The sequence below is a fragment of the Arachis hypogaea genome, chromosome 7 (genome assembly GCF_003086295.3).
Source record: "Arachis hypogaea cultivar Tifrunner chromosome 7, arahy.Tifrunner.gnm2.J5K5, whole genome shotgun sequence".
Classification (NCBI taxonomy): Eukaryota; Viridiplantae; Streptophyta; class Magnoliopsida; order Fabales; family Fabaceae; genus Arachis; species Arachis hypogaea.
The window spans coordinates 62,541,116-62,563,102 of NC_092042.1; the positions used below are offsets into that span (position 1 = coordinate 62,541,116).

The 21,987-nt window shown below is 35.2% G+C and overlaps 1 protein-coding gene across 2 annotated transcripts; it reads right to left on the minus strand.

Annotated features, from left to right (window-relative positions):
- Positions 1-238: 238 nt before the first annotated feature.
- On the minus strand, positions 239-3,936 carry LOC112703233 (DNA repair protein RAD51 homolog 3). 2 transcript variants are annotated; one of them, XM_025754587.3, is made up of 9 exons: positions 3,719-3,936; positions 3,476-3,580; positions 2,176-2,298; positions 1,978-2,011; positions 1,795-1,865; positions 1,480-1,706; positions 1,129-1,260; positions 754-820; positions 239-659 (listed from the first exon to the last, which is right to left on the minus strand). In XM_025754587.3, exons 1-9 carry the CDS (start codon positions 3,828-3,830, stop codon positions 484-486), a joined length of 1,047 nt encoding a protein of 348 aa, XP_025610372.1. In that variant the 5' UTR covers positions 3,831-3,936; the 3' UTR covers positions 239-483. The 2 variants fall into 2 exon arrangements, with proteins under 2 accessions (XP_025610372.1, XP_025610373.1); XM_025754588.3 differs by having other exon boundaries at positions 3,497-3,580; positions 3,719-3,905.
- Positions 3,937-21,987: the final 18,051 nt, after the last annotated feature.

Genomic DNA, 21,987 nt, shown 5'->3' on the forward strand with positions numbered 1-21,987 from the left:
TATTATCAAAGAAATCTTTGAATTAAAACAGCAAAGAACTTGGATTTCTAGTTTTGGTTTGATCCAAAAGGGAGGCTAATAAAATTGCCAATTCCTAGCTAAAGAAGGAGCTCAATCAGAATTAGATTTCCGGTAGTAGCTAAGTGCAAATAGTTCGGTTCATGCCGCTATTATGTTTTATTGTGGTTGTTAGGAATTTGGATTCTCTAAATTTTAAATTTTTACTTGGGATGGTAAAGGACTAAAGGGTAATCTCTTATTTTGAATAGTTTTCTCTCATATTTTTTCTATAAATAGTGAGAGATCACACTTTACACTTTAAAATAACATTCAAAATTTAGAGGATTCAAATCCTGTTGATAGGAACCTAGCTATATTAGTTTTTTTGTCTTTAAATTTGCCTTTTCTTTTCTTTCTCTTTTGTATCTCATTCACTCAAAACAAAAGAAAAGTTTTAGAGTGTGTTCCCAGTCAAAAAGAATCTCACACTATCTTGATTCGTTTGCAGCTTGAATTAGAATTACGGATCCCTCTAGTGGTCACGGAATACGCTGCAGATGCTGATTTCAGAGAGGGAGATTTGTCAATATACGCATGCCGTTCATCGCCATTCCAAAATAAGATGATCCGATTCGTGCATGAATGTGACCAGCTATCGCCTGTTCAATCGTTATAAACAACAAACAAAGCTTTCAACAAAAATGCATCTGATCAAGGGATGAATTCAATAAAAGTAAAAAATAAAACACTTACCTAGTGCAAGGGTCAATTGATATGAACCTTCAATGTACTTGGTTGTCACTTGATTCAAAAGAACAACCTACCAAACACAAAATCAAGATTTAGTTTTTGTTCACTGTTAATGAAAAAAATTATACAGACATCTATTTATATATGATTACATCAGTAAGCATAAGAACTTTTTATATCCACAATATAAAAGAATAAATTTGATCGAATGGAAAAAATCTAAGGTGGTAAAGAAGAGTAAAAGATAACAGAGAAAGCCATCATGTATTGGGCATGAAGAAGTCAAGGTAGTAAGAGCAACTTGATTTGGTTGCAATCACATATTATAAAGTTCAAAACAAAACACCTCTGGCAAAAAGAATAAAAATAGTTTCTTACAGCCAAACAGAACTTTCTTGCAAGTTTCATCAACTTCAAAGCCATTTCATTCAATAACCGAGTCCTGAGTGCCATGTCTTCAAAATCTTGGCGGAAATGGAAGGTGACACTGTCAATAATGATCATTTTTACCTGGAATAGCATAATCAGCACCGATCATGATAGAACTCTTAAAAATGTACAACAAATATTAATTGAAAACAATTGGAAAGAAAACAAAAAGCTACTTCTATAGGTCCATGTCTAGAATCTAGCAAATACTATGTGACTGACTAATGCTAAAATAAAAATCGAAATTGTCATCAAGATGGATTTATAAAAGTTATCAATCAATGGATAAAATATACTCACATCTTTATGCTCTTCGATGAATTTATCTAAGTAATTCACCAAAGCAATTTGTTCAGTATAGCTGCAAACGCGAAAACAGAATATATTTTCCAATATACTATTGGGATGCATTTTGACTTCGCAATCTTGAACATTGTTGTGAAAGTGGTTGCTATATTCTGACATGTCTTCTATGCATGCTTCCGCAATTTGTAAAACACGTTCAACCATAAAACTTCCCTCTGTGTCTGAGTATAACACAGGTGAAAAAATTCCAATAAATGATCTTAATAAATCAAATGTTGCATGAGTTATAGATCTGATTAAGGCTCTTACCAATGTATATTGCCTTCCCACCTAGACCACCATACTCTAGTGGAATCTGAACATTTACTGCAAGTTGAATCCTGCAAATGTAAACAACCAAATTTCACTACTAAAATTAACCAAAATAATTCACAATTTAGGATGAAATGAAAACAAGAACATGAGGCGAAAAATTGGGATGACAAAGCATACCCAATTTGTGTTTTACCAATGCCGGGAACTCCACCTAATTAAATAAACACAGAATTATATTGTAACCCGCGCTAAGGAAGAAGGAAGGAAGAAAAATGTTGTAACATTCATGCTCATATACAAGTTAAAGAACATACAATTTAATTAGAAATCATAAACAATTTCATCATATTAGGAGAATCCAAAGCAGTCGCTAACCTAATTCAGTAACTTCTTTGCAGGTAATCCCTCCACCAAGGATGTTATCTAGATCCACACAAGATGTCGTAATGCGAGTACTAAACTTTTCCTCATTAAGCATAGTCCACGCAGTCTGACCACCTTACATGACACAAAACACCAAATGAATAAAAAGCAAAACAAAAAGGAAGGATTATATGAAATTCTTTGGACAATCATGCACAGTAGAATCCTAAAGCAAATTGAATTCACGTAACACACAAAACAAAATTATAAGCATTCCAATAGTTATAAACAAAATTCACATACTCACATAACCTGGTAACCGTAATATTTTATAAAGAAATAGAATGTCAAATAACTCTTAAGCATAGCCTCCTAACAGCTTTTCAAGTTTCAACTTCTCCATCAGCCAGTAATGTTCACATACTCATTGCGCGGACAATTTCTTTTGACGAAGATTAAACTAATGGTTTAGGAGAGTCAACTACCTAGCTATTAATTACTTGGTATAGATTCAGTCATAGCATCTATAACATAATACAAGCTTCCAAAAGCTTTGATCACATAACCTGAAACTTCTGTGGCACGGTAGTTCCAGTTTTCAATAGTACAGCACCAAAAACAATTGAAGAGAGCTTTCCCTGTCCTCATTCTGTTTGGACCATTACTTTTTAACATAAATTAACAGTATCCACTCTATTCCTTAGAGTAAACCACCATTTTGAACCCACAAAAGATTGTTACATCATGCCCCCAACAAAAGGATTTAGTCTGTCTCACAAAATGCACCGAAGTCAGATTAAATCAATCCTAATTTCCTTGTTACTTTCACCACTATGAAATAATGGTGTACTCATTTCAAGTTCATAACCGAACACAACTATTACATATAACAATACCCAAAAAAAAGAGAAAAAAACTCCCAAAATTTTGATATCAAGCCAAAACTAAACAATTGCTAAGTTAAAAATTAGAAAAGAGAGAAAAAAAATATGAAATAGCAACGCTATATGGCCAGCAAATATTATTAATTTGGACCAGTATTTCACTTGCAAAAATTTGCACCTATATTTACAGTATTTGTACACATAAAGCACATGGTTTACACTTATATTTACCCAAGTTTAAACATAAGTCAACACAATTTGCACCCACATTTATCAAAGTTTGCATAAATAAATCAGTAAAATTTATTTGTTGAAGATAATTTGATACTTATACTGACCAAATCCTGGTCTAAATTGATAAAAAAATGCTCAAGAGTTTCTGAAAATGAAAAGTAGCCATTTATGAGAAAATCAGAATCATCACATACCATAGAGGTTAGAAGTATTACTATTCCCAATTGATGGGTCCAAAGCACTGGTTTGGGATGCATATTTCAGAATTTCACAAGCCTCGTCCTGAGATACTTCGATATCTATTCAAAATCAAATAATGCGCATGTCAAAAACTAAAACCGCTCCCTTTCTTTCTTTTATTGAACCCTAATAATTGAAAAATGCAGGAAAAAGAGGGAATCGAAAAAGCAAAAAAAAAAAAAGATCGAAATGTTAACCTGTGGCAAGTTGTGAAGCGGAAGCACGGGAAATGGAATGGAGTGAAGTATAGCCAGCTGCCAAGAGCTTCCCTCTCTTCGAAGCTGATATTGGAAGCATTCCCACCTCCATATCTCTCTTAACTATTTTTCATCTTCTTCACTCTTGACTAGTTAGTAGAGAATGTTTGGAACTACAAGAATCGGAATTCATTTAAAAATGGAATTATTTTTGTTATAGTTTGAAACAAATAAAAATAAATAATTTTAATTTATTTCACAATTTTAATTTTTATGTTTACAAATTAGATTAAAAGTGGCCAATTTTTAAATTAATTCTCATAAGTCATAATAACCATGTTTAACATTTGAAATATAAAAACGAATGAAGTTTAGACACTTTGTTGAGTTGCGTGTCCATGTGTCATGTGTTGAACGTATTTCAGACCTGCATTGATACTTGAGCTGTCAGCGACAAAAATATAAAAGGAGATGCTGTGCTTGAGCAGCGACCTTTAAAAAATACGTGCGGCGGAGTTTGAGCTACCGCGGCAAAAATATAAAAGGAGATGCTGTGTTTGAGTTTAAAAAAAATTAAAAAATAAGCGCGTAGGGCGCAATAAGATTGATATTTAGAGAGCGCATATGGCGCAATAAGAGTGGTCTTCATAGGGCGCATAGAGCACAATAAAAGAGGGCGCAATAAGAGAGGGCGCGTAGAGCGCGATAAGAGTACAGATAGAACTGCTAAAACAAAATGCAGATTAAACTGTTGAAACAGAATGCAGACGAAACTGCCGGAAGAAAGCGTAGATGAAACTGCCGCAAGAAGGTGCAGATAGGCCATAGTGACTATTCCATGAATGATAGTTGTTTCCTGTTAGAACAGGGATAACCAAGACTCCAACATCAGTCTTGGTTATCCCTGTTCTAACAGGGAACACGCGTGTTTGTCTAATCTAGTGGTGTTTTAATAAAAAAATATTTTTTTCGAACACATTTAAACACACTTAAATATAATCACGTATCAACATGTTTAACTTTATTTTTAACATATATTCTTGAAATAAATTTATAAATACTATATATTATTATTTATTTAAACAAAAAATATTTTAAATGAAATATTAAAAATAATTAAAAAATTAATTATATTTTAATATCAATAAAATATTAAAATATTATTACGATTTATTTAAAAAATAATTTATATTTATATATATACATGTTTCTGTATCATGTTGTGTCCCATGTCACTGTCCTGCATTATGGATAAAAACTATTCCTACTTATGACGGAATGTTTTATTAAAAAAATAAACTATCAAAAGTTCACGTCGTTTACAAAAATAATTTCAAAACATACGAACAAACCAATAAATACTTGAAAGGTTTATAAACGTGACAAAAATAATTATATATTAAATATATATTTTAAAAAATATTTTAAAAATTAAATTTTAATATAAATTTTTATAAATATTATTAAAAAAATAAGATATTTTTATTCTTAAAATTTGATAATTTTATGCTAAGTTATTTTTTTAAAAAAAATGTGAATTATGAAATTTTCTTGAAAAATAAAAAAATTTTTGAGATCATATTTTGCTTTGATTTTTTGTGTGCACTATCTAAATAACTATTCAAATATTATCACAAAATTTTTAATTAAATAAATAAATTATTTGCTAAATAAAAATATTTTTGCCACTTATAAAAAAAATATAATTTTTATTAATTATTTTTGTTAAGTTTTCTAATGACTTATTTGTCATTTTTATCAATGACATATATTTTTAAATACTATTTTAATAATTTGTCCTTAAATAAACTTATCTATCTATAACAATACATAGAGGGGATATGAAAGTTGGTGTCCAATTCTTTCTTCTCATTTTATCTCTATGCACTGTAGTCCAAAATCATGGAGCAATTTGTATGTACAATTTCTATCATGGAGCAGTTCGTATGTGCAATTTCTATTACCATGGAGCAATTTCTATTACCATGGAGTCCGTTTGTATGTACAGTTATTGTTATTTCTATAATTTTGTATATATTATTCGTATTCTCTTATATCATTATTATCATTATTTTTTTTTGCATTTTTATTCTCACTCTTTTTTAATTCTTTCTTCTATTTATATTAACTTAGACGTTCAATACAAAATTCTACATGTACAATTACAACAAACAAAAAATATGGACACTAAACTTCTTTCTTTCAATTATTTATCTTTATTATTATATATGGTGTTCTTTTTTTCTCTTCGAATATTTTTTGTTTCTTCTTTTTTTCAACTATAACATATATCATTGCAAACACAATATAAAAGGAAGCATAGTACGATAAATATATTATCTTTTAATTTATGTTCATTTTAGTTTGTATAGTTTTATTCTGAATACAGTACTCTGTGAGTATTGTATACAATTCATTCTCACTCTAATTATTCTATTAGAGTTTCTTTGTAACTATCAAAATAAATATTATATGTAAAGATAGTATTTTTCTCTCTTCCTCTCTTTCACTCTCTCATATTGTTTAGTTTTATGTTAGTCTTGATTTGTACTATTTGTTCTCGGTGTTGCATACAGTTTGCTCTCACTTTAATTATTTTATTAATTTTTTCTGTGATGATAACAAAAATTATGTATAAAGATAGTATTTTTTCTGAATTTTTTAATAAATAAAATAAATATTTTACTTACCGAAAATAAATAATTTGGAGCATTTTTACAGAAATATATCACTTTTCTTATTTCGTTTACAGTATAAATAAATTATAAGATTACACGTATCTTATTTATAGGTAAACGAGATAAGGTCAAATAGAAATAAAGTGTATATATCGTTTACAATGTAAACAAGATATGTGTAATCTTATTTCGTTTATACTGTAAATGAGATAAAAGAGTAATTATAACGTTTACAGTGTAAATAAAATACGTAAAGACAAATTTTCAGTAGCTATAAAAGGATGTGCAACCCATTGTATTCTTCACAAATATTTCACTACTTTTTTTCTACCTATTTCTTCCTCCTCTTCATACTGGCGTCACTTTTGTTCGGGAGAAGTGACATTAGGATTTTTGCTAGTAAATAATTTTATAAAAATAGTCGCGTTGCAGATATAGATTCTAAACCAACAGAAATTTCTTCGTACAAACGTTTTGGTTGTCACAAGTAACAAACCCCTTTAAAATTGATAGCCGAGTATTTAAACCTCGGGTCGTCTTCTCAAGGAATTGCAGGGAGGTATGTTCTTATTATTGGCTATGAAAAAAATAAAATTGGGTTTTTGAGAATGAGGAATAAATATGGCAAATAATTTAAATGACAATTAAAATAAATAAATACTGTAAAGCAAACTTTTGGCAAGGTATGAGAAATTGGAAGTCCAGACTTTGTTATTCTTAGCAATAATAATGAAAGTTGAATCTTAATTCTACTTAGTTAACCTTTGCTAAAGCAAAGGAAAGTCAATGGATAAATTAGTTGACCTTCGAATCCTATTTATTTCCTAAGAAAAGATTGGGATTATTGAAGTTCAGTCCAATTAGCAAAGATAACAATTATCAATTATGTTAAGCTAAGATAACTCCTAAGTTACTGATTTCTCAACCAAGACCAAAAGAAAAAGAAGTTAAATCTGTTGGAATAAAAATTGTCTTCAAATTGGGGATAATAAAAAGGAACAATCATAAACTGAAATATCTCAAATATCATTAAATAAAAATGTCAATTCTAACATGGACAATATCAATAGCAATTGGGCAACATCAATCAAACACAATAAAAGCTTCAGAGTAAACAAAAATAGAAGAGAAATTAAATAGTAAAAGAAATATTGAAACTGGGATCGAGAGTTACTCCTAAAACTAAGAGAAATCCTAAATCCTAAATCCTAAAGAGAGAGAAGAGAGAACCTCTCTCAAAACTAGATCTAAATCATGGAAAGTGACTAAAAATTCTCAGACTCCCTGAATGGATGCATTCCTCCACTTCATAACCTCTGGTCTACGACTTCTGGACTTGGATTTGGGTCAAAAAGGCTTCAGAATCCGCTATGAGCGTTTTCTGCAATTTCTGGTGTGTGGCCTCTGTCACGCGTCCGCGTGGGTCACGCGGTCGCGTCACCTGGAGTTCTTCTTATCACGCGGTCGCAAGGGTCACGCATCCGCGTCGTATGCGATTCGCTCAAGTCGCGCGGTCGCGTCAGTCATGCGGCCGCGTCGATGCTTCTTCGCTCTTGGCACGCGATCGCATCGTCCATGCGATGGCGTGGATGCCAGTTTCTTCAAAACTCCGTTTTGCACTTTCCTTCCATTTTTGTACGTTTCCTTTTCCATCCTTTAAGTCATTCTGCCTTAGAAGATCTGAAACTACTCAACACACTAATCACGGCATCGAATAGAAATAAAAGCAATTAAACTAATTAATTTTAAAGCATAGAAAACATGTTTTTTCACATACATCACATAATAAGGAAGGAAAAGTAAAACCATACAATTAATATGAATAAGTGGGTAAAGGATTGAATAAATCACTCAGATTAAGCACAAAATATATCATAAAATATGGATTTATCAACCTCCCCACACTTAAGTAATAGCATGTCCTCATGCTATGTCCAAGGTAAAAAGTAAGGTTGAAGTGGTTGAATGCCATGCAATGCAATTCTAATCTAAATGCAACTCACTAAATGCATGATGCAATTCTAATTTTATTCACTCATATATAAAGCTTACATGTAGTTAAATCAATTCACATTCTCAAGGAATCATATATATATATATATATATATATATATATATATATATATATATATATATATATATATATATATATATATAGCCAACCTTAGATAATGATAAAGCACTTTTATAATTGAGATGGGAGAGAAAAATATTTTTTAAACTTGCAAGACAATCAGTAATTTAAGCAGAGATATATGTTAATGAGTTAGTGAACCCTCACTGGATTTTGTGTTTACTCTCTAATCACTCAGTGTTTATTGGGTTAATCACTCTATTCTTCTTTTTATCCTTACTTTCTATAACTTTGTTTTTCATCTAACCAATTAACAATTATAAAATATAGACATACCAAAAATCACGAGGTCTTTAATTAAGGTTGTAATGGGGCCAAGGTAAAGGTAAGGGTATATGTATAAGGCTAAGTGAGCTAATAAGTGAATCCTTAATTAGTCTAAGATTTCACCTAACATACATAATTTCTAAAGTAAAGCTTCTTTACCCATTTTCCCATAATTCCCACTTTTTATGTCACATGCTCATATTTTGTTCTTATATCATGTGCATTTGCTTTAATTTGCATTTTTGGGGAATTCTTTTGTATCCCTTTTATTGAAAACAAGAACTTTTTTTTTAATGCACATGGTAATTAATTATTTTAATTAACATGAGCATGTTTCCCAAGAATTCTTAATTTCTTTTCAATTTTTCTACCCTTGTTTCTGTCATCCATGTTCCCATAAAGTTTTTCACACTTAATTAATTACACAATTTCTATCTTAAGCTAACCAAGGATTCAACTTGAGATTTTTTAATTTGTTTTTCTTCTTAAGGCTAGTAATGTGGTTATAGAACAAGAGGGGATTAAAAGGTTCAAAGGGGGGCTAACAAGGATGGTATAAAAGGTAGGCTTTATTTGGGATAGTGAGTTAAAAATCAAATAAGGCCTCAATCACTCTCTTGGTATGTATCTATATTCTATAACTGGACATATAGATTAAAACAAAGCAAAGAACACCAGAATAAAAAAGAAGAATGGAATACACAGGAATAAAATATTATGATTTAAATGTAACTATACAATTAAGCTCAAAACTCACAGGTTGTATGTTCTCAAACTCATAAATCATATATTACTCATGTATGTCATGGAGGTTTAGTTAAAATTTCCCATTATTTTCAATGTAAAATATATTAGATGGCTAAAGTTCTAGTGTTCTTCCTTGATGAAATGTTGTTAACTTAACTACATGATGTAATACTTTATATACAAAGTGTGTGGATTGTGTTGATCTTGTTTAAAGTCTCTAGCTTACTTCCTTTTTATTTTTCAATTAAGTCAACTATAATATACTAAAAAGGGTAAACTATACTAATTAATCCACCTACTCTATAGCTAATAGGTTAGAACTGTAAATTAAACTAAATAGCTAAAATATGAACTAAAGTGCAAAATGCAGAAATAGAGTAAAAATACATGAAAGTAGCAATGTATAAGTACTCAGAAAATAAAAATAAAAATAAAAATAAAGAGAAAATTACAGAAAAATATCCAAAATAAAAGAAAAGAGTCTGTAGTGGTTCACCAAGATAATACGCCAGAGATGGCGACCTCCCCACACTTAAAATAAAGCATCGTCCTCGATGCACACTCAAGCTGGGTGTGAAGGGGTGTCATCACTGGTAGGAATGGTAGCTGGAGTTTCGGTGGTGGTGGGTTGAGGATCTGGCTGCTGTAGAGGAGGTGCTGACTGGATCGGGATCTCAGGATCTGCAGCTTCAATCTGATGTGGAACCTCTGCCTGGGGAGCAGCCTGCTCTGTGCCTGCCTGCGGATGGGTCTCCTCCTGGGAATGAGTCTCCTCCTCGTGCTCACCCGCCTCCTCCTCTGATGGCTCTGATGGTGTGTCAGGCTCGGAGGAGATGTCACTGCCCTGTCAGATCATCAGCTTCAGATGCTCATAGCGTCGCTTGCTGCGACGCTCCGATCTCTCATACCGGCGCCGGTTACAGTGCTCCATCTGATCTAGCTGTCGGAACAAGCGGTGCATGAGGCGGTACACTGGCTCTGAGGTAGGTGGAGGTGCAGTGGTGGCAGCAGGGGCAACTGTGGAGGAAGAGGATCCGGTGGACGGTGGGCTGTCTCATCAGTAGCAGTGAAGGATGGTGGTCTGTAGCCCAAAGCTAGGAAGTTCCTACTGTGAGGAATGATCTTCCTACAGTCCGCAGCCGGTGGTCTCTCATCGGCATCCTCCCATGGCACGTCAGCTTGACGGCCCATCTGTGTAACCAAATAGTGTAAGGGAAGAGTGCCTCGGACGTGGACTCTGGCTATGTAGGTCCGGATAAATCGTGGCAAGTACAAGTCCTTACCCTCCATCACACACTATAGGAGGGTGATCATAGCAGCTGGAATCTCTGTCTCATGAGTACTCGGCATCACATAATTACTCAGGATTTGATGCCATAACCGAGCCTCATCATTTAAGTACGCCCTCTTGATTCCCTTGGGCAAGGTGGTGTCTTGACCTATCTCCCAAGGAACAGTCGGGTCCAGGGCTATCCTCGCCTTAACAGCATCCCAATCAAACTTCATCAGGCGCATGTCCTCCTCAGCCTTTTTGTAGCCATCAGGCTTATCGGACTTAAGGGGGATCTGTAGAATGTCCTCTATGGCCTCTTCAGTGACCAGAATCTGCTTTCCCCTTAGGTGTATTGCATCCAGGGAAGTCAAGAAGTAGTTGCAATAGAATGCCCTTACCCAAGATGCGTTCACCTTAGCCAAATTTTGCTCCAGAAAGAACCAGCCTCTTTGTTTGATTTTCTCAGTGGTGTATTGCTGAAGTTCTCCTGGGATCTTCAGAGTCCACTCTAGGTATAGGTTCCTAGAGGTTGCAAACACCAGATACTTCAGATCACAGTACCGGTTTGCAAATTTTACTGGATCATTGGCAGGGAGCAGCTGGTCAGCTTTCTCCTGTTAGGTAAAGTTCTTCTCCCTCCAGGAGAAGTCATGCATCAGATCGATGATGGACATGGAGGATTCTCCTCTTTTACGCTTGCCAGTAGTAGCCTTGCCTTTTCCTTTCCTCTGGGAGGCAGACATCCTGAAAAATGGAAAACCAGGATATATAAAAATAGGAAAGTAAATAGGCATATAGTCAAAGAAAACATAAAGTGGCAAGGGAGAAATAAAATAAGAAAAACGAGTTTATTAAATGTGCATTAAGGATTGTATAGGAGTGAAAAGTTCAAAAGGAAAAATTCACAATCCAAAATGTAATTAAATTCATGTTAAATAGAAAAATATCATTATGCCATGGTTAGAAGGTTAAAAGAAAGTGAAAAGCTAGAGAAAATGTTGTAAAAGGGTAGTTCGGTTAATGTTGAAAAAGAGTTCAGGAAATTAGAATTAGTAAGTCAGTGGGATAAAAAATTGGGTTAAGGTAAGTGACATAATGAAAAATTCCAAGTAACAAGTATTCACAGGTAAGAACTATAAGTAACTCATAACCAAACAAGGAAAACAGGTTGATGCTGATTCAAGTAGATATAAAGGAAGTAAAAATTGGAATCAAACATCACAGATGTAGTTTATGAACCAGGAAATCAAAAAGGATAATGAAGCTTGCCTTGGCATTCATGAAATGGTTCGGGTAAAGCAGAGGAAAACAGAGTTCAAAATGCCAAACCAAAACATGAATGAGAACGTTTTACAAAAATTTGGGCAGTATTCCGACTAAAATTGGATATTCCCGAAAAATAAACAGCAATCAAATAGTTCATATGAATTAAAATTAAAGCTTGCAATTACATATAAGGAATATAATCATGAAAATTCAGTGTAAAGAGCAGCATGAAATAAGAATTTGTAGCATATGAGCTAACATCAGAGCAGCAGCATGATTGCAAAAACATAAAGCAATAAACACGAACGGTGCAATTATCAGGCCTAAATCCACTAACCACAGCCTAAGTGACGATTGGATTTTTGACGGTTTAGAATTTCTCAAATAAAATCTCGTCGAAGTATAGTTTCTAAACCAAGCAATAATCCTTTCATACAAAAAGTTGTTTGTCACTAGTACAAACCCCTAAAATTTATAAACCGAAGTATTCAAACCTCGGGTCGTTCTCCCTAGGAATTACAATAAAGTGTCTTGTTATTGGTTATGAGTTATTTTGGGGTTTTTGATAAGAGGCATGAAAGATAAATGGCAAGAAAGTAAACTAACAACTATAAAAGGCTCTTGGCAAGGTATGAAAATTAGAAGTTCTATCCTAGTTATCCTTCTCAATTGTGATGAGAATTGTTCATTGCTACCACTTAGTTAACCTCTAACCATGGAGGAAAGTCAAGTGGATGAATCAATTTGATTCCTCAAGTCCTAATCAACTCCTAAAGGAAAGACTAGCTTTAGGGGTATTCAAATCAATTAGCAACTTCTAATTATCAATCAACAAAAGGATTAGATAACTCAAGAGTCACTAATTACTCAACCAAAGCCAAGAGGAACAAAAGCTACACTAAAACCCAACCAAGCATTTCATCAAACACTTGGAAGGCATAAAAGAAAAGCATAGTAGATTGATAACAAGAAGAGAATCTAACAACAATTATTGCAAAGAATTAACAACAACAATCAAGGAAATCACAATTATCATGAATTACCTCAAATTGCATTATTGAAATGAAACTAAAGAACAACAATCTATCCAAAACAAAATGAAGAATTACAATTATAAAAGCACATAACTAGAAAGAGAGAGATGAAAAGATTGAGAATTGATAAAGGTAGGTTGAATCAAAGTATGAATTAACCCTAGATCTAAGAAGAGAGGTTAACCTAAACCTAATCCTAATTCTAATTCTAATTCTAGAGAGAAGTGAGAATTTCTCTCTCTAAAAACTAAAACTAAAAACTAAAACTAGTGAGTGTGTGTCAATGAATGAATGAATGTATGTATGTCCATCCCCCTTCAATCCTTGGCTCTTATATGCATTTTGGCGCCAAGGTTGGTTGCTGAAACCTTCCAAAATCGCCAGGCACGTGTTGCTTTAGTGAGGTCATGTGCCATCATCAGCGCGTGCGCGCATGGTACGCGTGCGCGTCCTTGGCCTGTTTCGCAATGTGCGCGCGAGCGCCTTGTGCGCGTGCGCGTGCTTGGCCGAGATCAACTCTTTGGCTTTTTGTGCCTCTCTCCACTTGCATGCTTCCTTCCTTGCTTCCTTTGATCCATGCCTAGCCTATTTCAATCCTGTAATTACTAGCAAACACATCAAGGCATCTTATGGAATCAAAGAGAAATCAAAATAAGGATTGAAAAGCATGTTTTTACACTTAAGCACAAATATGGGAGAGATACGAAACCATGCTAATTCATAGGCTAAATGTGACAAAAGGTTATCAAAAATACTCTAAATTCAATACAAAACAAACCGTCAAATTGGGGTTTGTCAACCTCCCCACACTTAAACCTTAGCATGTCCTCATGCTAAAATAAGAAAGAACTAAGGATTATGACATTCATTGAATGCATCTAAACTATATGAATCCTATCTAAATGCAACTACCTAAAATAAATGCAAATGCTTAATTCAAACATAGCAAATTGCCAAGAGAGCATGTGTAAGCACAAGGGCTAGGCAATAGGAATTAATTCCAAACCACAATTGTATTGAATTATCAAAAAGAGTTTAAACTTGCAAGAATATAAATACTATGGGTGAACACATGTAGTTGAACTTTTGAACCCTCACCGGATATGTGTATCCGCTCTATTCACTCAAGTGTTCAAGGGTTAAATCTCTCAATTCTCTTCTAATCAAGCTTTCCAAAATTTGATTTTCTTCTAACAATCAACATTTATTCAATGCATGCATACATTCATCATGAGGTCTTTCATTTAGGTTGTAATGGGGTTATGGTCAAGGTAGGATCATTTATGGTTAAGTGGACTAGGATTTGAATCTTTGATTAGCATAGACTTCCCCACCTAACTATATAATGACCTATACAAGTTCAAACTATTCTAACTACCCATTCTTCACTTTTCTTACACATTCATGCATCCTTATTTGATTCATAACACCTATGCATTGATTTCTTTTTATTGACTTCACTTTGGGGCATTTTGTCCCCTCTTTATTATTTTTCCTTCTTCTTTTTTTTCTTTTTTTTCTTTTGTTTTTCTTATTTTCACTTTTATTTCTCTTTTTTTTTTTTCATTTCTTTTTCTTTTGTCAAACTATATACAAGAATATCAATGCATAAGGTCTATTCATTTTAATCAATACATGAGTATGTACCCAATTCCTAAACATGAAAGTGTACTACCCCTTTTATCCCATCCAATGTTCCCAAGCCTCACCAACTTTGAATAATAAACACTCTCACTAGCCTAGGCTAATCAAAGATCCAAACAAGGACTTTTATTGGTTTTCCGCCTTGGCTTGTAATGTGCTAAATTGAGAATAAGTTGGTTAAGCATAAGCTCAAAATTGGCTAACAATGGAGAGTAAAAGGTTGGCTATTTGGGAAAGTGGGCTAATGAAATAATGGCCTCAATCATATAAATGCATAAATACAAGAAATAAATGGACATATAGAATCAAGCAAATCAAGGATTACAATCATAGAAAGAGAACAATTTCACACAAGAATGGAAAATAAGTGGTTATAAAATGTAACCACATCAATAGGCTCAAATCTCACAAGCTTGTGTTCTTAATTCAATACATGCCTCACAAAGTATGAAATTCAAGCAAGTTTCACCAAAAATTTTCTTTCAATCAATTGGTTCAATGCCCTATATTTAAACTTCTTGGAAAATTTCAATGTTTGACTAAGCATTGTTGTGATTGAAGAATTCAAAAATTTTCTTAGTTCACCCTTTCTTTTTCACTTAAAACCAATTTCTTATGCAAAAAGGGTGACTAAGTATTTGCAATTCAAGTATGATTTCTAATCACAACCACAAACTAAAAACAGAGATAAACAAAATGTATAAAGAAAAATAAAAATCCAACTAAAGGTCTAAAAGTACGGAATCTATCATCCAAAATATCTGAAAATATCCAAAAGCATCAAAATATCTAAAATCCAAAATAAGCAATAAAAGTGTCTAAAGCAAACTCGAAATGCATCAAAATATATACAACCGGTTCCCAAATAATGCTACCGGTGGGGCTGTCAGCGGCAGAAGGAAGAGGAGGGGAGTTAGAGGCGGAGTGAGAGAAGGGTGAGAGTGAGCGGTGATGAAGGAGAGAAAGAGAAGAAGAAAGAAGGGTGGCCGGCGGTGGTGGCTGTTGGCGCTGCCGCGGCGGTCACAGGGGTTGAGAGGAGGAAGAAGATGAGGGTTGGGGGTAGTGTGCGCGACTGTGCAGTGTGCATCGCGCATTAGGGTTATCCCTATTTTTAAATCGACGCGAGCGCGCCACCTGCGCGTCCGCGTCCCTTGATGAAACTTGGGACCTACGCTTGCGCATACAGTGCGCTTAAGCGTGGATGAGCGAAATAGGAGGGGACGCGTGCGCGTACAATGCGCGCACGCGTACATGGAGTTGGGCTAGAGGCATAGAGTTGGCCCAACCCAGGCCTAACTCTCTGGAGAATGGCCTGGAAGTCGCGCAATCAGATCGGCGCGCACGCGGCATGCACGCGTCCGCGCGCAGTGAGAAAAATTGGAGGTCCACGCGTGAGCGTGCAGTGCGCTATAGCGTGGGTTGGCAGATTAGGCATGGGCGCGTGCGCGTACGGTGCGCGCACGCGTTCATTAGATTGGGCCTGAGGCTTAGAGTGGGCTTGAGGCACGCCTAACTCTCGGGTTAGAGGCCTAGATTGGTGGCAGCACGTAAGGACGCGCGCGCGGCAAGTGCGCGTCCGCGTACATTGTCAAGTTCTGAAATGGCGCGTTGGCGCAATGCGTGCGCTCGCGCAGATCGAGTTGGGCCTGGGGCATAAAGCTAGCCTCGAATTGGATCAACTCTCTGGGGTTTGGCTCAATCAATTGCAGCAGCAATTCGGCGCGGACGCGGCATGTGCGCGTCCGCGCGAACATCCACGTTCTTAAAAACGGCGCGCACGCAAGTTGTGCGCGTCCGCGTGGGTCGTGTTGGGCTCAAGGCATAATGTTTGCCCAGGGGAGGCCCAACTCTCGGGAGTGTGGCTCGTGGTGTATCCACACAGGGACGCGTGCGCGTTCATGGTGCGCTCGCGTCCACCCTTTTTTTTTGTTTCAAGGAAACAAATTGCTGGGTGCTCCCCTTTAGTGTTCACAGCTCTTATTCACTCAACTATCATACAATTCACAAAAATGCAATTTTTTTGATATTATTCATCTACTACTAAATACAACATGCATGTGACTAAGCTAACAATTAAGTTGTACAAACAAATTGTATGAAACATCTACCTACAATGGTAACTCAAATCACTTATTAAGTAAATGTAAAAGATTGGAAAGAGTTTACCATGGTGGGGTGTCTCCCACCTAGCACTTTTAGTTTAAGTCCTTAAGTTGGACATTTGAGAGGCTTGTTGTCATGGTGGCTTATGTTTGTACTCATCCTTGAATCTCCAAGGATCTTTGCTTCTCAATTGGTTGACAGAATTTCCAACCATTTTTATTAAGCTTGGGTAGAGTTCTACCCAAAATACGAGTCCCCATATTCGGTCTTCACATAGCGAACCGGGATCCCATATCTTATTTTCGCATCCATCCGTTGGTTGAGTTCCATGACTTCGTCGGATGGGTGGTTGACATAAATGTGGTGGACACACAGAATTCTCTTTACTCCACCAATGCTTCCTTCTAGATCCATACAAGGTGATCCTTGTCCCAACATCATCACTATACCTTGAGGCCTTGATCTTAATGAGCTTAACACCTACTTTCCAACCACTACACAACTCATTCTTACTTTTAATTCCACAAAGAGTTCTAAGTTGACCATCATTTTCAATCAAACCATATTTAAGTGAGAAATTAAAGCTTAGAGATAGAGATTTTACCCACTTAATTGTTGTATTGGATGGTGACTTGGGAAGGAAGGCTTCCCCACACTTAGACAATGCAAGATCTACCTCCTTGTGCTTCTCTTTGGTTGTTTCCACCTCTTCACAAGCTTCTTCAATTTCAACCTTTTCCCCTTTGTTACATGGCTTGGTGTTGACATTTTGTGTAATGGGAGGTGATTCAACTTTAGATAGGAATTCATTGATGAATGAATTCATCTCTTGATCAACCTCTTCGTATTCTTCAATTTCGATATACACCATGCCATTTTCGTTTTCCTTGGGAGGTTGTACACATTCTTCTATAACTTCAACTTCATGTCCAATGGGAGAGGATTCGATTGTAGAGAGGAATTCATCCATGATTGAATCCATCTCTTGATAAGCTTCTTCCAAGTCTTCAACGATGATATGCTTTGGAGGTTGCGCACCCTCCTCAACATCAATATCAAGCTTCTTGGGAAAGTGCTCCATGATGCTACATTCCCATGGACTTTCAACATCCCCTAGATCTTCAACCACTTCTTCCTTTTCTTCAATGATCATAGGCTCCTCCAATTGTTCCAACACAAAATAGCATCCCTCATCCCCCACCGAGTTTTCAATCTCTCCTTCATGCTTTGCTCTTCAATTGATTCTCCATATGTGGCTAGGGAAGCACCTTGAGTGTTCAAACATTTGTAGGCTAAAGTATGCACTACCTTGGTCAAGTTAGTCACAAACTCTAAGGTGTTCCTTTGCATATCCGCTTGTCCTTGAAGTAGCAAGGTAAGAGAATCATCTATTGGGGCTTGGGGTGAGTAGGAAGGTTCATTATTTTGGAGAGAGGATTCATGGTAGGAAGGTGGTTCCTCTTGAAAAAATTGTGGAGATGGTGTGTATTGAGGTGGTTCTTGGGAGTAATCTTGATAGGGTTGTGGTGGTTCTAAGGGTTCTCGCTCATAATGGTCATAAGAATATGGCATGAATGATTGGTCATATGGTGGATATGGATCATAGGAAGGTGCTTGATGTGGAAAGGCTTGTGAGTATGGTTGAGATTCATGTTGAGGATGGAATTCATAGGCATATGATGGTGATTGTTGAGTGTCACAAAAAGAGTCATCATAGCCGTTAAATTGACATGCATTAGGATGGGAGTTATACCTATAAGTATCCGGGGGTTGTTGCCAATAGGAGTGATCAATTCCTTGAGGCTCCTCCCATCTTGGAGTGTTCCATCCTTGGTACATATTGCCATTAAAGTCCACATTTCCTACAACACAATTAGAACCAAACTCAAAGCCAAAGTGAGAGTTCATAATGAGAGAACAAAATAAAACTAACAAAAATTAAGAAGCAAACAAAAGGTAAACCTATTCACAATATTCACATATGTAATAACCAATAACATAACACCATTGCAAATCCCCGGCAACTGCGCCATTTTGACGATTGGATTTTGACGGTTTAGAATTTCTCAAATAAAATCTCGTCGAAGTATAGTTTCTAAACCAAGCAATAATCCTTTCATACAAAAAGTTGTTTGTCACTAGTACAAACCCCTAAAATTTATAAACCGAAGTATTCAAACCTCGGGTCGTTCTCCCTAGGAATTACAATAAAGTGTCTTGTTATTGGTTATGAGTTATTTTGGGGTTTTTGATAAGAGGCATGAAAGATAAATGGCAAGAAAGTAAACTAACAACTATAAAAGGCTCTTGGCAAGGTATGAAAATTAGAAGTTCTATCCTAGTTATCCTTCTCAATTGTGATGAGAATTGTTCATTGCTACCACTTAGTTAACCTCTAACCATGGAGAAAAGTCAAGTGGATGAATCAATTTGATTCCTCAAGTCCTAATCAACTCCTAAAGGAAAGAGTAGCTTTAGGGGTATTCAAATCAATTAGCAACTTCTAATTATCAATCAACAAAAGGATTAGATAACTCAAGAGTCACTAATTACTCAACCAAAGCCAAGAGGAACAAAAGCTACACTAAAACCCAACCAAGCATTTCATCAAACACTTGGAAGGCATAAAAGAAAAGCATAGTAGATTGATAACAAGAAGAGAATCTAACAACAATTATTGCAAAGAATTAACAACAACAATCAAGGAAATCACAATTATCATGAATTACCTCAAATTGCATTATTGAAATGAAACTAAAGAACAACAATCTATCCAAAACAAAATGAAGAATTACAATTATAAAAGCACATAACTAGAAAGAGAGAGATGAAAAGATTGAGAATTGATAAAGGTAGGTTGAATCAAAGTATGAATTAACCCTAGATCTAAGAAGAGAGGTTAACCTAAACCTAATCCTAATTCTAATTCTAATTCTAGAGAGAAGTGAGAATTTCTCTCTCTAAAAACTAAAACTAAAAACTAAAACTAGTGAGTGTGTGTCAATGAATGAATGAATGTATGTATGTCCATCCCCCTTCAATCCTTGGCTCTTATATGCATTTTGGCGCCAAGGTTGGTTGCTGAAACCTTCCAAAATCGCCAGGCACGTGTTGCTTTAGTGAGGTCATGTGCCATCATCAGCGCGTGCGCGCATGGTACGCGTGCGCGTCCTTGGCCTGTTTCGCAATGTGCGCGCGAGCGCCTTGTGCGCGTGCGCGTGCTTGGCCGAGATCAACTCTTTGGCTTTTTGTGCCTCTCTCCACTTGCATGCTTCCTTCCTTGCTTCCTTTGATCCATGCCTAGCCTATTTCAATCCTGTAATTACTAGCAAACACATCAAGGCATCTTATGGAATCAAAGAGAAATCAAAATAAGGATTGAAAAGCATGTTTTTACACTTAAGCACAAATATGGGAGAGATACGAAACCATGCTAATTCATAGGCTAAATGTGACAAAAGGTTATCAAAAATACTCTAAATTCAATACAAAACAAACCGTCAAATTGGGGTTTGTCAACCTCCCCACACTTAAACCTTAGCATGTCCTCATGCTAAAATAAGAAAGAACTAAGGATTATGACATTCATTGAATGCATCTAAACTATATGAATCCTATCTAAATGCAACTACCTAAAATAAATGCAAATGCTTAATTCAAACATAGCAAATTGCCAAGAGAGCATGTGTAAGCACAAGGGCTAGGCAATAGGAATTAATTCCAAACCACAATTGTATTGAATTATCAAAAAGAGTTTAAACTTGCAAGAATATAAATACTATGGGTGAACACATGTAGTTGAACTTTTGAACCCTCACCGGATATGTGTATCCGCTCTATTCACTCAAGTGTTCAAGGGTTAAATCTCTCAATTCTCTTCTAATCAAGCTTTCCAAAATTTGATTTTCTTCTAACAATCAACATTTATTCAATGCATGCATACATTCATCATGAGGTCTTTCATTTAGGTTGTAATGGGGTTATGGTCAAGGTAGGATCATTTATGGTTAAGTGGACTAGGATTTGAATCTTTGATTAGCATAGACTTCCCCACCTAACTATATAATGACCTATACAAGTTCAAACTATTCTAACTACCCATTCTTCACTTTTCTTACACATTCATGCATCCTTATTTGATTCATAACACCTATGCATTGATTTCTTTTTATTGACTTCACTTTGGGGCATTTTGTCCCCTCTTTATTATTTTTCCTTCTTCTTTTTTTTCTTTTTTTCTTTTGTTTTTCTTATTTTCACTTTTATTTCTCTTTTTTTTTCATTTCTTTTTCTTTTGTCAAACTATATACAAGAATATCAATGCATAAGGTCTATTCATTTTAATCAATACATGAGTATGTACCCAATTCCTAAACATGAAAGTGTACTACCCCTTTTATCCCATCCAATGTTCCCAAGCCTCACCAACTTTGAATAATAAACACTCTCACTAGCCTAGGCTAATCAAAGATCCAAACAAGGACTTTTATTGGTTTTCCGCCTTGGCTTGTAATGTGCTAAATTGAGAATAAGTTGGTTAAGCATAGGCTCAAAATTGGCTAACAATGGAGAGTAAAAGGTTGGCTATTTGGGAAAGTGGGCTAATGAAATAATGGCCTCAATCATATAAATGCATAAATACAAGAAATAAATGGACATATAGAATCAAGCAAATCAAGGATTACAATCATAGAAAGAGAACAATTTCACACAAGAATGAAAAATAAGTGGTTATAAAATGTAACCACATCAATAGGCTCAAGTCTCACAAGCTTGTGTTCTTAATTCAATACATGCCTCACAAAGTATGAAATTCAAGCAAGTTTCACCAAAAATTTTCTTTCAATCAATTGGTCCAATGCCCTATATTTAAACTTCTTGGAAAATTTCAATGTTTGACTAAGCATTGTTGTGATTGAAGAATTCAAAAATTTTCTTAGTTCACCCTTTCTTTTTCACTTAAAACCAATTTCTTATGCAAAAAGGGTGACTAAGTATTTGCAATTCAAGTATGATTTCTAATCACAACCACAAACTAAAAACAAAGATAAACAAAATGTATAAAGAAAAATAAAAATCCAACTAAAAGTCTAAAAGTACGGAATCTATCATCCAAAATATCT

Coding starts and splice junctions, on each gene's coding strand:
- LOC112703233 (XM_025754587.3), bottom strand. CDS start 3,830: ATGGAGGTGGGAATGCTTCCAATATCAGCTTCGAAGAGAGGGAAGCTC. Junction 1,866..1,977: donor ATTGGTAAAACACAAATTGG/GTATGCTTTGTC, acceptor TTACATTTGCAG/GATTCAACTTGCAGTAAATG. Junction 821..1,128: donor CAAGAAAGTTCTGTTTGGCT/GTAAGAAACTAT, acceptor TGTGTTTGGTAG/GTTGTTCTTTTGAATCAAGT.